This window comes from Vanellus vanellus, assembly GCF_965231255.1.
Source record: "Vanellus vanellus genome assembly, chromosome: 13".
Lineage (NCBI taxonomy): Eukaryota > Metazoa > Chordata > Aves > Charadriiformes > Charadriidae > Vanellus > Vanellus vanellus.
This window is the reverse complement of record NC_138918.1, coordinates 17,358,607-17,374,988: the sequence shown is the minus strand read 5'-3', so window position 1 is coordinate 17,374,988 and position 16,382 is coordinate 17,358,607. Positions and strand designations below refer to the sequence as shown.

The following is a 16,382-nucleotide window of genomic DNA, read 5'->3' as shown; positions in this document are numbered from 1 at the left end:
TGAAAAGGGTTGGAAGCTGTTGCAAATTCAGTGAAGAAAGGAGTGACTTCTGATGAGTGTTGTCAGCAAGGAGAGTTGGCAGTGGTGGGGTAGTGTTCAATACTAATACACAGAAGTTACAGCTGTTAAGAACCGATGTCAGGGGCTGGCATCTGCCTTCTTTCTTTAGAAACTTGCAAATACATATACCATTGTTATTCCTCAAAAGTACAATGTAAATAACATTTTTAAACCAAGGAAAAAAAAAAAACCAGCAACCTTGACTGAATTAATGTATCTCCTGAGATATTTTTCTTGTCTTGATTGCAGTCATGTATCAGCTTCCCAGTAGGTGAGCTGGCAGAGGGCCACTGCTAACGTGATCTTTGGTAGGAAGAGTAGAGAGATCTCTTGAACTTCTTGTGATTGCATAGATCCCTTGAGTACTGAGGCTTTCAGGTGTCTCTATTCCACCCTACCGTGTGACTGAAAAGCAAGACCAAACTCTTAGACGTATTTGCCAATTTTACAAATAGCTTATTCTAATTAGCAGTATATAATGATCAGTGAAATATGTCTCTGCCTTGAAGAGCCAATAAAATTCAGTTGATAATAGTGGAGGTTGCTCAATCTGGTGAGGTTCAGTTGGAACTGATGTATATTTTAGGGCAATTTTTAAGAAGGGAACTGATTTGATGATGATGTCTCAAACAGGATTCAGTGTGTTCTGTACAGAAATTCAAACTCAGCTCCTGCAGTAAAAATGAATTCTCCCCTTTAGGTTTTGACAATGCGTAGTAATGAGCATGGTGTACTGTTGCAGTGTTTAACAGAGCACTTGGTAAATGCGGTTGAATGAGTGCTGACTCCATGTGGTCTTGCGCTGACTGTGTGTGGCCGCCTGCTTACCTTTGGTCTTGATTAACTCTTTGCATTGTAACTAACATTAGAGATTAAAGCATGCTAAAGTAATGATGAAACCAGCTATTTCCGTAAAACAATCAAAAGAAAGAGTTAACTGAAGTCCTGAAACTGAAACGATACCAAGATATCTGCCAGTCCTGTTGGTCAGAACAGTTGCCCTGCCCAAATTCCCGTTTAAGTGATGAATATAGCTGCCCATGAATAAAGAACATTACATGATGTGATGGGTCTGAAGACCACAGACCTCCTGTAAATGGTGCTACATGCAGGGTGAGGGAGCAGAAGACATTGATTCGGATTACATGCGTCTTACTAACCTTGTTTCTTTTGAATTTTTCCAAATAGGGTCGAGACTGCAGTGTGCCCATTAATTCTTGCATTCAAAATCCATGTCAGAATGGAGGGACCTGCCATCTCACCGAGGCAAATAAAGATGGATTCAGGTAGTAACACAAAGTTCATTTAAAATGAGATTATAAAATTAAATGTAATTCTACTTTGCGTTAATGAACTGTAATGGCTATTTTATAAAAGCTTCTGCACGTGACACTTCCATTTGCCATACAACAAAATTAATCTGGTTTCATTGGTGACATATTGTATCCTCTGAAACGGGCCTCCTTATTTTCTCATAATGGAATATAGTCTTAAGAGCTATTTTCAGTGGCCTCCCTGATCTGCCTTGTGTTATCTGTATGCTAATTTTCCTTGGGGCATTTCAAACTCACATATACCCTTTTTTGTATTTGTAAAGTAAGCATCTGTTGCTTGACAACCAGATGCAAAATGTTTTCATACTGGAGAATCTTGTAGACAAACAGGCTTTAAAGAAACAATTAAAAAACGTGGAGAGATTTCCACATCTTGAGCATTGTGCCTGCAAGAGAGCAACCTTTACAGCTGGAAATTATGGACTTCAGTTTTCCCATATAAGAAAGATGTAGCATAGGTGGGGATACTCTAAGAGAAGTCCAGAAATTTTCATGAGGTAACTGGGAGATTTGTGCTGCTACAGGCACTAATTTACAGCTAAGAAAATACAAGTTTGAGGCTTTGGCCACTAGTTGTCATTCAAGTTGATAGACCTTTTTTTTGGTTTGAAGAGTTGCTGAAATATTCATAGATTTGGTCCTCAATATTTATGCTATTTCTTGCACAAAATATGTACAAAAGTACACGACGCTGTTGTTTCAATTGCATATATGAGAGCCTCACTTCTAAAAGCTTTTATACATTACTGAGGCTGCTGTTTTGTCTTCGCCTATATATAGCTCCCTATCAGTGACAGCTGGAGGGAGACACTGAATTGCAAGGTTTATAAATGGTGTAAGCAGGGAGTCAAACTAGAACATTTTTTCAGTTTGATTCCAGTTTTGTTTCAGCTGTGATTAAGACTGCTTTAAGTGAGGTTAACTGTTTGTTAACCAAGTCAGCAAACCCCTGTCATCTTATGTCAGAAAGTAGGATTTTTTCAAAATAGAAAGGGCCAGGTGAAAGTTTGGGTGACTGACAGGACTTAATGTGCAGTGGGGGGTTAGCACACCCCTCCTGTTCCCCTTCCAATGGTAGGAAGCCTTTTATATCATAGAATCATAGAATGGTTCCTCCATAGAATTCCTCCCTTCCAGCATCAGATCCAGCACATGCTGAACATGGGACACTGATGATACTGCGGTGGAAACGTGCAGGTTGATGGGGATGAAGGGACTCAGTCAGGCTCTGTTACAAACAACAACCTGAGGCTTTCCAACATGGGAGAACAAGAGTTGAATGCATGGCCACGTCTCCAGGGGAGCCGGTTTAGAGCTCATCTTGAGCACCTGTGACAAGGCCTCGAGCAGAGCAGAAAAGCGCATCTCCTGGGTACAGATGCATCTGTAGGGTCATACTGGTGCATGGTGGTGGGAGAGCATGAGGCAGCTCTGTAGAACGTAGCCCCTGCAAATGGTCATGCTGCTTGACAGGACCCACTAGATTTTGGTGAAACCGCTACTCTGCACTTGTGATCTGGTATACTTCTTCTTGATTCAGATTTTAGCAGGCCCAGCAATTTTTGGAGTAAAAGTTCAGGTTCTGTTTCTGCTTGAGAGAAATAAAGGTCTGGTGGTCTTCGGTTCGGGTTCCCTTCTGGTCACCCTCATGTAATGCTGTTTAGAAAGCTTTTTCCAGCTTGTGCCAAAGCAAAATTGTACCGTGTTAGAATATCTGTTTTCTGTCACTCAGTGCTCATTTTTCAAAAATCTAGCTGATATTAAAAATGTGCTAGTAAAACATTTTATAATATCCATAGTACTGGAATGAAAGGCTTCAGCTTATGTTTTGGATCAGGTTTTTCTTTAGTGTTTCAGTTTTGTTCTGTGGTAGAAGGTAAAAAGTTTTGAATGACCTGAAATGAAAGCTACTTGTGAATTTTTCTCCTGAAGAATTTTACAATTTCAGAGGCTTTGCTGCAGTTCCAAATGAATGTAGTTTTTGAGATCCTTTACAAAACTGCAGGGGTGGTTTTGTTGCTTAACAACATATGAGGCTTTTTAGGGAAGATTTCTGCTGTTATGGTTATTTATATAGTTTCAGTTGGTCTAATAAAAGACGCATAAAACCATATCTCATCAAAATCTTGCTTTGTAAATTTGAATGTTCAGCTTATGCATTGGTCTATTTTCTCTCCATGTTTTTAATTCAGTCTGTCCATAGCCCCAGCTGCTCTGGAGAACAGGAGCATGGGGCTTTAGCATGTCTTAGAGGAATGTGGTGCGGGGATGGAACAGTCAGTGAAGGGGAAGATAAAGAAACATTTTGAGATTGAATTTGGTTGGCTTGGGTTTTCTTGGTGGGAAATCTCCTCTCCAGTGGATGGCAGCAGTCAGAGTTACGTGCATATAAATTGTGTTCAGCAAGATGGGAAAACATTGCCTTAGATTATATGCTGTGAGGAAGTGGATGTCAAAAACATTTTCATGAGAGGCCTCCTTGGATTTTTCTGTTGTGTGGCCTGTAAAAGAAATTATATCTTCTGTATATTCTCTTCCCTAGGGAAATATATTCATACACAAGCTCTGCTGCCAAACTTGTCAAATCTTTACTCTTGTAAAAAGGAAACTTAAGCCAAAGCTCTCTCCCTATGAAATGCCAAGCAGTTTAACTCTCAAGTTTCTGTAGCCTTAGACAAGAAAATTACCTTTTAAATAATGCTAAGGTGGTGATGTTCCCCAGGCAAAGGCAGGAAATCCATAGTTATGACTGAGATTCCAGCCTGACTCGCCCGCTGTGCCTGGTACCCACAAGGGCTCGCAGCAGCGGGGGATTGAGCTGCTCAGATTTGTTGTAATAGCAGGTTCTGGTGGGGCAGCCGAAGGGCAAAGGTTCAGCTGGAGTTCTTCTGTCCTCCTTGGCATCTTTTATTCTTGCATTTTTTTCAATTCTGAGTAATTTTCACATTCTCTTTTTTCAGGTAGAGATGATTTCTGTATTAAAGAATAGTTATGTGGCATTGTGTGGCTCAGGGGATTAGAAACATTAAATTCTTCCTCTCTTTGAATTGCTCATTCTAACCTAATCTAATCTAATCTGTGTCTTTGACAGAAGGTTGCCAAAAATGCGCTTATCGAGACTGATAAAATAAGATAGGCAATCAGACATGTCCTGGTCATTTAACATGCCTGTAAGTGAGACTTTGACAAAGGAGGCAGAGCTGTCAACTCTGCTTCAGTTAGCCACAGGCAACCAGTTGATCTTTGATAACCTACAGTGTTGGAAAACAAAGTATCTCGATTATTTTAACTTTTCTCCGTATAACCCCCCTGGCATTTTCCAGAGCATTTTCTTTAGCATTTTACACAAACTTTAAGTTCCCTCATAAATGCAAAATCCTGGAACTCATTAACTCCCTAGTGTTAATTCTGCCTAGTTCAAGGAAAAACGTTGCACTTCCAGACTTACAGGCTACTCCATCGGCATGTAGATGTAAAAAGCTCCTTTACTAAGAAACTGTAATATTCCTGAAAGAATTCCTATCTCTGTGTAAAAACTGATTTTTTTTTTTTGAAACATGATACACTGTATATATGCCTATGTTAATAAACAGATGCTAAACTGTTTCATTAGAGTTTGGGAAAAACAAAAATTTAATATAGTAAACTTATAAAATTGTGAGTATACTTCAGCTCCAAAAGTTTCCCCCCAAAATGTTGTCCTTAAGTTCTGTGTTCCCTTGCACCTTCGTGAAGATAATGATGGTTTGGGGTTTTATTTAGATCTGTATTTTTAGGAAAGCACAACACTAACAGAAAATCCCTAAACTGGAGGAATAGGGAATTTGGACCTTTTTGCAATCACAGCAAATCACACTTCTTTCCTGCATGGCTCCATTGTTTCTGAGGTCCAAATGAAATACTGTCTCACGCTGCTTCACTATTTAGTCAGTACAAAGTTTTCATCGTTGTCTCTGGAATTAATTTTCTCTCTCGGTCAGCTGGAACCCAAGTTTGATGACCTTCCAGTCACTCTGCAAACTTAATTTTTCGTCTAAGCTTTTTCTGGGAAAGTACATACAAACAGTCCCAAACTGCAACTCTTTCAACATATGGTTCAATCCGGGTCCCAAATTGTATGTTTTATCATTTAATTTCAGTCCCCATATTTGGCACATTCGAATGCAAATCAAAATAAAGAATCATACGTAAGCAATAATGTAAAGACTCTCTATAATACATAGGGACCAGTAGCCAAATGTCATCAATTATGCTGACATTTCCTTCAGTGTGGAATGTGTCCTAATACTGAGCAATTGTATGTTAACAATCCCATATGTATTGTTATTAATGGTAACTCAACTGAGTTGAACCATTACTGTGATAGTATTTAATAATGTCATTTGTAGTTGCATACATCCAAGCTGTCACAATCCTTTTGTGGAGGGAAAGTTGTGTTATTTTCACATACAAATAACCAGCACAAAGCCACTCTTGTTGCTTTTCTTTAAATGGAGAGAAAAAATTGTGCTCCCAAACTGAGACCTTGGATGCCAAGTTGCAGCCTGGAACATATTTTTATGGCTGAGTTATAAACCCCTGAAAATGGGGTTTTGTAATCAAAAAGGGAGACATGATGAATGTGCCACTGTATTTAACTAGATGTCTTTAACCCCCTCCCTGACACTTGCATTGCCACAAAAGATCGTGTGCCAGCTCTTCTTTCTTATCTGCCTCCTGTGATCCGCTGGATCATTGCAGGGTCAGCAAGAGGACATATTTTATTAGCAATAATGAGCTTGAGACAGGAAAAGAAAGTATTCCTTATTGATTTATTGTGTCCTAAATTGGATTTATTTGAACAGTTTGGTTTTGGTTATTCATGGTGAAGGTTTTCTAATTCTCATGACCTGTGAAGGGTCCCTGCAGAACTGGATGGAGATGACTGTTAGCATGCGATCTATGTGCCTGTTCTGTACCCATCTAGAAGATCTTATTGTTGTGGTGGCTCAAGACACATTCTCTACCCTTTTTTCTTCCTCTTTGCTATTCCCTTAGTTTCTGAAGTTGCCCATGTCATGAAGAATCTAACCTTATCCTCAGGGTCCAACCTAAGACCTACTGACTGTGGATACAGAGCTCTGTACCATCCCTCCCTTGGGAGTCCCTGCACTCTGCTCAGTCGGCGGCACACACGAGCTAGAGAAGCACATGTCATACTGAGAGCAACCAGCCCAAAAGTGCTGCAGTTTTTTTCACAGATTCTGAAGATCTCCTGTTTCTTATGGGCATTCCCTATCTCAACCCCATGAGACCTACACACAACAGGAAAACCACCCCATGCCTACTTTGTCCATCTGAGCTGAAAAAAAGTAGCCTGCAGCTGTCTCTGCATTGGAAATTCTCCTGGTTTCAGGAAGCATTGGGTAGCAATTAGTGTGACTGCTCTGGTGCTTTCTGGTTTTCATCCTCATCAGTCAGTAGTGCTTTACATTTGTTCAGTTCCTTTTCAGCCACCAGAACTTGCGTGGGAAAGGAAATGAATGGCTGAGTGAATGTGTAGTTTGGACTGGAACTTGAAACAGCACAACTTCCCTTCCACACACACGCTTGCTGGGACCAGTGAACAGCAACACTGACACTTCAAATATCATGGCTGGCTTCTTAGAAGCCACTGAAATGAGTGGAGCACTTAACACTTGTTTTTAGACTCTCTTTTAGGAAACTGTGGCATCCACGTCTTCATCACTTACAGCTAGTTTAAAATATAAAGGTTCTCTTTGCAACCATAACTTCTAGATCTGGAGAGGAAACTGAGATTCAAAAAAATTGAAGTCATTCTTCAGCCACTTAGTTTCTTGCACTCCCTCTAGGGACCATACATCACAGTCTTACGAGAAAAAATATTTAGTGCAATTATTCTTCAGCAGTGTCCACATCCTCACAGAACCATTCCTAGCTCTGCCATTGTTTGTTTGTGTTTTAGTTGAATTATCTAGACATCATCAGCTCTTCTACAAATAGACGTTGGAGGAGCTGTAGAAGTACTGAAACCTTAGTGCACTTGTAAAAGCAGTCATTCCCAAACATTTCTTGTTTGGACAAGTGACAAAGTGGTAATGAGAAGAAAATGTTCATGTCTGTAAACTCAATTCAAGCCGTTGTTCTTTAAAAAGAGCGAGCTATCTAAAAGCTGCCAAGTCGCCCTATCCTATACTCGCAAACTCATTAACAGAGAAGCCGAGGATTTGAATATTGTGATGAGTGTTTACTCTCCTGCCCTGGAGTTGCTTACTTCAATTCAGGGCTAGGGATACCAACAAAGAAAGCAAAGAGAAGCAGGACAGAGGCTGTCTCCTGCTGATGCTTTTATGTCTCATGTAAATAATCACATTACCCCATGAACCATCAGACTGCGTCCCTCACCAAACACATAGGGCTAAAGTGCTCTGTACTTCACAACAGCAGTGAGTGTGGCTCCAGCAACTCACTTGTATATGTTTTAATTTCAGTTTTATACCTCAAACCTCCTGCCCCTTCAGATCCGTGCTAACTTTTATTAATTTTTTTCTTTCTCCAAAGCTGTTCTTGTGTCCTTGGGTATGAGGGGGAGAGGTGTGAAATAAACCCAGATGACTGCGAAGATAATGACTGCGAGAATAACTCTACATGTGTGGATGGGATCAACAACTATGTCTGTCTCTGCCCTCCCAATTATACAGGTAAGAAAGGGCCACAACCAACGAACAACAGGAATGCACGAGGAGGCCCTTCGGTGCCTGAAGGGAAGGGTCCAAATGCACGTTTACTTTGTCCATGAGTCTATAACTAACCAAGAATCTCGTCCCATTTTAAAGCAACCCGGATGTCTTCCTGGAAAGGTGTTAGTTCTACCAATATTGCAATACACGTGCTCACAAACATGGCCACTTTTCTGAGCCAAAATACTGATGCTTCATTGTAAAACACATTAAAAAATTAGTGAAGTTTAAGGTGGCAGAGAAATTTGTACTCCTGCACACACATTCTGTAAATGTATTTCAGAAATATTCCTAGTGCTGAGCTGAGTCTGATACACATCTGTTCTGAATCTTGGAAAATAAAAATAGTTCCTGTTTAAATTATGGGAGGAAAATAGCTTTTTGGGGCATGGCTTTCACCTGAGCTCTCAGAGGTCCGTATTTATTAAATAAAATGAGCCTGACAATGTGCTGTTGAAGGTCATTATCTGAATTTCACAAGTGGAGAAGCCAAGGCTGTGTAAGAAACTGTAGGCTCAGTTGTCATCTTCAGAGCGCCCCTGTGGCAGTTAGCCCAGCTCGGCAGATGTGCAGTCACCTGCTAAGCCCGCGGTGACAGAAGTTGGTAACTGAGTTAGAAATGGAATTAGTATCTCCAGCACCCATCCTGCATTTCAGATAAGTTCCTCCCTAAACCTTCTGCAAAAGCAGAAACCCTCCTTACTGGAATCTAAAAACGCTTTTTCTCAAGTCATTACTGGACATACTGTTGACTCATTCAAACTGTGTTAGCACGACCTTCCTGGCTCAGCATGGAGTGGTAAGGAAACACCTGCAATAGTTCCTACTTCCATCCTTTGAAATGGGTTTATTACCTTCTAAGCATGGAGAAGTAATGAAGGGCTTCTTGTACGCTGGAATATATTACATGTCAGGGGATTTAATGAGGATCAAGCTTGAGTGGCTGAGTAAGGCAGGAGGAAAGCTTCTAGAATTTCCAAACTCTTAAAATACTTTTGTGGCTGACAAAAGGAGGCCCATGTAAATCTTTAGCTGAGAAAAGCTGTATGACTTGAATGTACATTTATTGGAGTTCTAAAATCATCTGTCTGCCAAAAACTGAAAAACTTCAGCTTAGCAGAGTAAAGAGCTTTGCTTATAGGATGTTGAGCCCATTGTGCTTACTTGTGCACTATTTATGTGAGCTGTTCTTGGGTGGTTTCAAACAAAATGCCATACAAAGAGGCAGAGTCTTTACCTTTGCAAGAGGAAATATATTTTCCTAGCCAAGAAAAGACATATCCAGTAAGGAACTGAATCTAGTATATATGCAAATGCGCTTTCCTTTTCACAGGCCTATATATTGCAGATTATCTTGGGTTTTGCAGGCGAAAAAGATAGGAAAGAACTAGATTGGGATTTCTTCTCAAATGGCAGTCTGGATAGGGGCCAGAGAACACATATGATATGATACGTCAGAATCAGTTTCGAAAGAATTTTAATCAACTACTAGCTTTTTTTTTTTTTTTAATCTGATCGTTGTCAGTGCTCTGCTTATGGTTATAAGCAGGAGTTTGTCAAATACTAGACCCCCCTCCAGTCTTGCAATGTAGGATACACACAATTGTTTATACCACACAATAAGCATTTGCTATCACAATGCAGGCAATAGCTTTGACTACAGTTGAAACAAACTGAATTTTTGAAGAAGAGCAGGAAATACTTCTGGAAAATATAATATGAATCATAAGTGAAAAAGGTTGCGAAAATAAGCGTGTTGCTTAAATTAGAAATCTAAAGGGTTACAAGAGATCATGTCACTTAAAAATAGGAAGAATTTAGTGAACTGTGATAAAATAATTGCTTTAACCTGCTTTACCTCCATTTTGGAGGGGGATATTTCATCAAACCTGATCAGTCACCTGGAAGGACTCACTGCAGTGCAGCTGGCTGGGCTGAAATATCCCTCAGAGGTACACCTGGCCCTCTCCGAGCAGGAAGGCAGGGAACAGCGTAAAATGGCTGGAAGAATTGAAGCCATCAGCCAAGCAAAAGTTACATACAAGCCAAGCAAATCTGAGCCGTGGTTTTGAGGGTCTTCTAAGAGTTGAATCCAAACACAAGAAATTGGACATCATCTGAAGCTGCTTGATTGAGTGAACAGCAGCTAACGACGTGCCATGGAAGCACATAAGCAAGTCATGAAGAAGCACTTTGAAAGGATTTGTGTGCCTGATCTGAAAAGAGAGGGATCTATAGACCAAAGAGTTTGACCAGTCTCCTGTAACATCCAGGGCATCTCTGTGTATGTTCTCTTTAAATAAACCTTTTTATACTGAAGCAATACCTGAAGCTACTATGGCAGTATCTAGATATTAAAAAAAAAAAAAAAAGTAGGTGCAGATGACTTTAATATTGTGTTGAATATGCTAAGAATAGTGAATGCTAATATTTCAGAGAGAAAGCGGGTCGCTGGAGGAGTCAGGAATACTTATTCCTGTGCTCAGAATTGTGCATTAAGCTCCCTGCCTCCTCTCAGGTGCTGACTGTGCTAAGCGTTGTGTTAGCAAACTGTGTGTGCTTCAGGGTTGCCAAGTGTATGGATTTTATCTATATTTATATGAACAAAGAATGGATGAGGGAGGGTGCTTTCCAGGGAAGCAGTTTTTCTGTGAAGCAGTCTGGGGGACAATGAGCTCTCAATGTGGTACTTTGCCTAAAAGACCAGTGATATCCGTAGGCAGGGTGTATCTAGTAGGACAGAAAATGGAGGTAATATCTCCTTGTGTTGTGCCCAAATATTATACTTAGTTCTGTTGTTCAGAATTCAAGGAGCAAGCTGAGAGATGAGAAAGAGGATTAGAGGTGAAACATGAAAAACACTGAGGGATTGAGCATACATCTTGAAAATCTCAAGAAAAATCTTGTTTGGCTTAACAAAGGGTAGGCAGAGAGAGCAAGGGGGGGGTTGCCTTTTTTTTTTCCTTTTCACAGACACTTGTGTGGAGAATAGAAATTTCTTTAAAAGGTTCATTGGCTGATCTTCGTGGCTTAACAAATCCAGACCATACGTTTTTATTGATGTAATTAGACAAGAGTTGTTGGTCCTAGATACAAACTGGATTTCTCAGCAGATGCTGTAGTTAAAACACAAGTTAATTCCGGAGTAGTCTATGTTACACTGGAGATCAGACTAGACGTTTCTGTACTGATAATCTGTGATGTTTTGAGTAACATTCAGGCTGTTGGTTATAGATGCCCAGCTCGGCTATTGCAGATTCCTTCTTTTCTTGACTGTAGAAGCAGGCAGGCTCTGGTAGCACTGCGAAGTAGGTAGGCTGAATCCCTCGCCGCTCTTGTTGTCTTGGATGCCATAATGTTGGTAAGACTGCAATGATATTACAGTAAACACTGCATGTGTGAAATAAATGTATGTTGTAATACAAAGAATAGTCTGAATACAGGGAGGAAGAAGATCCAAGAAGCGTGTATGTGTGTCATTCTCTAAGAAATATTTAGGATCTCCCTTGGTTTAGTTGACTGAATCATGATAGTAAATCTTATGTTCCTAAATGAAACGCAAATTAAAAATGCATGTGTTGGAAATGTTGACTATTGACAGAGTTGCAGTATCCAGGGTTTGTTTTTTTCCATACCTTAGTATTTTCCTACTTTATCTTCTGTCTGTCCCGTTTTACTTGTTATAGCCTTTTTAGGAAACAATATCCCAAATAATGATGCATAAATTTTCCTTTCATTGGTTGGAATAATGATGGCCAAAGATCTTTCTTCAATTAATAACTTTTTGCAGTGTTTTCCTTTAAAATTCTTTGACAGTCTTTTCCACCACTCAAAGTAGATGAAAAATGGCCAATTTGTTAAGTGACTGCTGAGGGAAGGAATTTCCCACACTCCAGCCCCATTTCACTCACATTTAAAAAACCCCCACAGCAAAAACCAGCCCACACTCACACAGTAACCTCCTTCCTAGTTCCTTTCCATCTAATAAGTTTAAAACAATGTGCAAATACAAATGGATTCTATGAAATAGGTAAACGTAAGGTAAAGAAGACAAAACTGAAAGGGAGGGTAGGCAGATAGCTGATTGCCATAAAAAAGATTCAAGCCCTTACCTGCACCACGGGGTTTCCTCACCATTCTTAAAGTCAATATTTTCCATGTTTGTTGCCTGTATTTGCATAACCAAATCAATACTCATGCTATGCAGCAGAGTCCTGATGTCTTTTATTGTCACCTGATGTCTTATTTTTCCTCTTCCCAACTGGTTATTTTAATCCTGAGGCTAAATTATAAACGTGTATTTCCTCCAGGATAATCGTGTACCCAAAGTTCAGCCAGCTCTAAAGCCTGAGCAGTCTATGGGCTGGTCTACAGCCTGGTCAGACCCCTCGATGGATTACAGCTCCTCACAGTTTAGTAGGCTTTCCTCTTCTTCAAAAAGAAACTTATATAGGAACATTGAAAGAGGAAGCTATGAATTAGAACAGTCACCCAGGTTCTTTTCCTTTTTGTATTTTTCTATTTTTTGTCTTTATGCCTTTAACGTGGCCTATCTCCAGCCATCGCTATAAACATTCCGCTGTCTCCCTAGCTTTGTGGTTTAGAGATGTAGGACAAAATCTGTACAATTTTCCCCTTCCATTCCTTTTTTCTGTTCACTGCTGTCATAAACTAGGCCTTCTTGAGAGCCGTCACTGTTTTGCTTATAGTTTTAGACCCAAATACAGATATCCAAAAAGAGATCCTCTCCTTAGTCTCACTGTCCTCTGTGCTCTCCCTTGAAGAGGGCTCCAAACATGCATAAAGGACCAAATGGGCTGTACCAAACACATAGTATGTACTTTGAATGGGTTTATGCTTTACCTGCTAGTTTATTCAGTTTTTTGCTGTGACTTTTCCTTCTTCCCATCTATTTGATTTTAGCCAGAAGCAGAAATGTGTAGCATTTACACACAAAAGAAAATCAGGAGATGTTTCAGTTTTTGCTAAGGATCCTAAAAAGCCTCAGCAAATAGCCACACCTCTTTGTTCTGAAACCTAAACAAAAAAATTAGTGGCTTCTACTACTGAAAATAGGTCTTTTCTAAAATACATGGCATCCCGTGGTGGGGAGGGAGGGGGAAGCAAGTGTTTTAAAATAGTTTGTTTCCCTGGGAAAAAGCTGCAAGCAGTTTGTATCACAGAAAAAAAAAAAAAAACACAACTCTCTCTCAAAAAAAAGCTAGAAACTATTTCTGGGTTTATGTGTTTGGAAGAGAAGGCTAAGATCTATTTTACCTTAGGGGACCTTGTGGTGTCCTGTGGTAGATGGCGTCTCGGATTTTTGCAGTTATGCTACTTTTAGACAGAAGACTATTCACTGTTAGTGATTATGGTCCCTTTTTCTGGCGTATCTGATTGTGGTAATGTTTCATGGCCAAAGCCAAGCACTTAGTCAAGCCAAACAACTCTGGAAGAAAGAAGTGGTGTGGTGACTTGCGGCTGACACTCTTTGCTGGAGCTCTGTAGCCCGTTTCCCATCACTAAACATCATGAGGCTGACTTGCAACAGTCCCTGAGATGGCAGCAGTGACAGCTGGATGAAGCTGAAGTGGATCATTGCACTGTAGGTTGTTTTTTCCCCGTTGCGAGTTTTTAACTACGTGCTTGGTATAGGGACAGAAAGGTTTTAGGTAGTGTGGTTCAGCCTTGTGGTTCCACAAGGATATGGGCTGCCTAATAAACCCTGAAGGTTTAAACAAGTACTTAACTATCAGCCTCTTTTAAAACTCTGGAACTTTAACCATAATTTCCTCGAGACAAACAGAGAAAATTGTGGTCAAAGCTTGGTGTATTTTCTTCCTTTTATTTGAAGGAATTCTGCCTTACATGGAAGTTTCTCAGTTTTAGTTACTTGGCAAATGTGAAGTGTGATTGCTTTCTGTGCAAAAAACAAAAAGGCACCCACAGTTCCCACTTGTATAACTATGAATGAGAAGTGCTGGAGGTTTCTAGCTTTGTTCAGGAGCCTAAGCCTATTTCCAGCCCTCTTTTTTTAAGCGGGAGCCACATGTCATTGCTATCAGATTGGACTCTCTTATCTCATTCTACTGGAACTGAAGGAGGAAATAGGACAGTAACTGGCTGTCTTTAGTCTCAGGATGGGTGTCCTGTCACGTTGGAGCTCTTGGCTTCAGGATTTCCTCTGGTCATATTGCCATTTGTAAAATGTAATGTGTCATGTTTGCAGAACCAGATATACTGGAGGATTTCTCTTTGTTCATCGTGACCACAGTATATCTCTAAGAAAATGGAATCTCAGCTACTACTGTTATAAAGGATGGGTGGGGTGAATATCATCCTCAAATGGGATTCGTGATTCATTAAATCCAGTCTGTGAAGCAACACATCAGAGGATTAGAGGTGAACCAAAAGCCTATTACTTACCTGCTTACTGGCAGGTGGTGCATACTGCATAGTTAATAAAGCGGGGAGAAGCAGAGTCCACCTATGGACCGTCAGTGTATTCAGCACTTCGACACCACAGTGATGGCCATGCTAGAACTGCCGGTAGGAAATAAGTAAATCTTTCTGCGTATAAAGTATACTTCAGAAGCATGGTTCGAAGACCATATTGGGTTTACATGGCAAGGTTTTGGTAGCAGGGGAGGAGGGGGACTGTAGGGGTGGCTTCTGTGAGAAGAGGTCAGGAGCTGCTCCCCTGTCAGACCTGCCGCTGCCCAAATCTGAGCCCATCAGCAACACTGATGGAAAAATGTGAGAGAAGCAATTGTGCAAATGCCAAGGTCAGTGAAAAAGAAGGAGGAAGAGGTACTCCAGGTGCTGGAGTAGAAATTTCCCTGCAGCTCACGGAGAAGACCACAGTGAAGCAGGTTGTCCTCCTGCAGCCCATGAAGGACCACATCAGAGCAGATATCCACACTGGAGCCTGTGGAGGACCGCATGCCAGAGCAGGTGGATATGCACTGAAAGAAGCTGCAGCCCATGGAGAGCCCACGGAGAGGAGCCCATGTAGGAGCAGGTTTTCCAGCAGGAACTGTGTCCCTTCAGTCTGTTCGTGAAGAACTGTATCCCATGGAAAGAACCCATGCTGGAGAACTTTCCAAGAATATGGAAAGTTCTTGAAGAACTGCAGCCTGCAGGAAGGACCCACGTTGGAGAAGTTCAGGAAGGACTATATCCTATGGGAGGGAGCCCATGCTGGAGCAGGGGAACAGTGTGAGGAGGAAGGAGTGACAGAGACAAGGCGTTATGAACAGACCGCAACCCCCATTCCCCACGTCCCCGTTCAGACAGGCATGAGTCTACAGTGTGTCCAGTGTCCTACCTGCCAGCCCTGGAAGGATGTCTCAAAAAAATATGGCATCTCAGATGTGACTGGATGCACTGGATTGTGTGAATAACTGAATTGATCCCTAATGGATTCCAGACAAATCACGTAATTGGAAAACATCCATATGAAGTAATACAGCTCAAAAATGTAGGGGGTCCAGCAAAATTAGGATCTGTTCCAGACACAGTGGTTCTGAGGGATAATGCTATATGCAGGTTCCCACCTTGTAAGAGCACTGGAAATTGTCTGGTTTAGTGAATGTTTTACATACTGTGTCATTGTGGCACTTGTGATGTTGACTATAATTTTCCGTACTTTGGCAGTGCACAGAACTGGAGCATACTCCTCGCTCAAGATTCAGAAATAGTGAAAGGATCATTATGTCTCTACCCAGATCTCTTTGTTTAATCAGTTATGCCTTTGTTTAACTTCAAGATTAGAGATAATTGCTCCTTAATTCTGAAAAACGAGCTACTTTGGGAATCTCAATGTGGAGTCTAGCTTCAAGTTCCCACTTAATAGGCCAAAACCTGGTACATGAAAACTCAGGTAGGAGTTTTTAAACCATCAACACAGGATACAAAGCGTAAAGTAGCTTTTAGTTCTATCATGGCAGCCGAGTGCATTTGCTACTGAAGGATTTTGATGGAGTTTCTCTTTTCTTCATTGCAGTTTTAAACAGTTTGGAAGTAAAAAATTCATTATGTTTTTTTTATTTTCGAAGATGAGCCTCAAATCTTTTTCATCAAACATCAGCAGCATTCCGAACTGAATTATTTTCTTGGTGACATCTCCACTATTATTTGGAGGAATATCTTATGTCCGTTCCACCCAACAATTTTTAGGTTCTGTGTTCTCCTGAAATTTCCAATTGGCACTGACTTCGTTTTAATAGCTGAAAAGAGAGAAGGGGAA

The 16,382-nt window shown here is 40.7% G+C and overlaps 1 protein-coding gene across 1 annotated transcript in view; it reads left to right on the top strand.

Annotated features, from left to right (window-relative positions):
- SLIT3 (slit guidance ligand 3) overlaps nucleotides 1–16,382 on the top strand; it is a gene marked incomplete at its 5' end in the record, with an annotated part of 534,750 nt that overhangs the window by 475,381 nt on the left and 42,987 nt on the right. Inside the window, 2 exons of the mRNA XM_082489776.1 lie at nucleotides 1,249–1,346; nucleotides 7,956–8,095. Of these exons, the coding sequence (XP_082345902.1) occupies nucleotides 1,249–1,346; nucleotides 7,956–8,095 (238 nt within the window). The remainder of the gene's footprint in view (nucleotides 1–1,248; nucleotides 1,347–7,955; nucleotides 8,096–16,382) is intronic.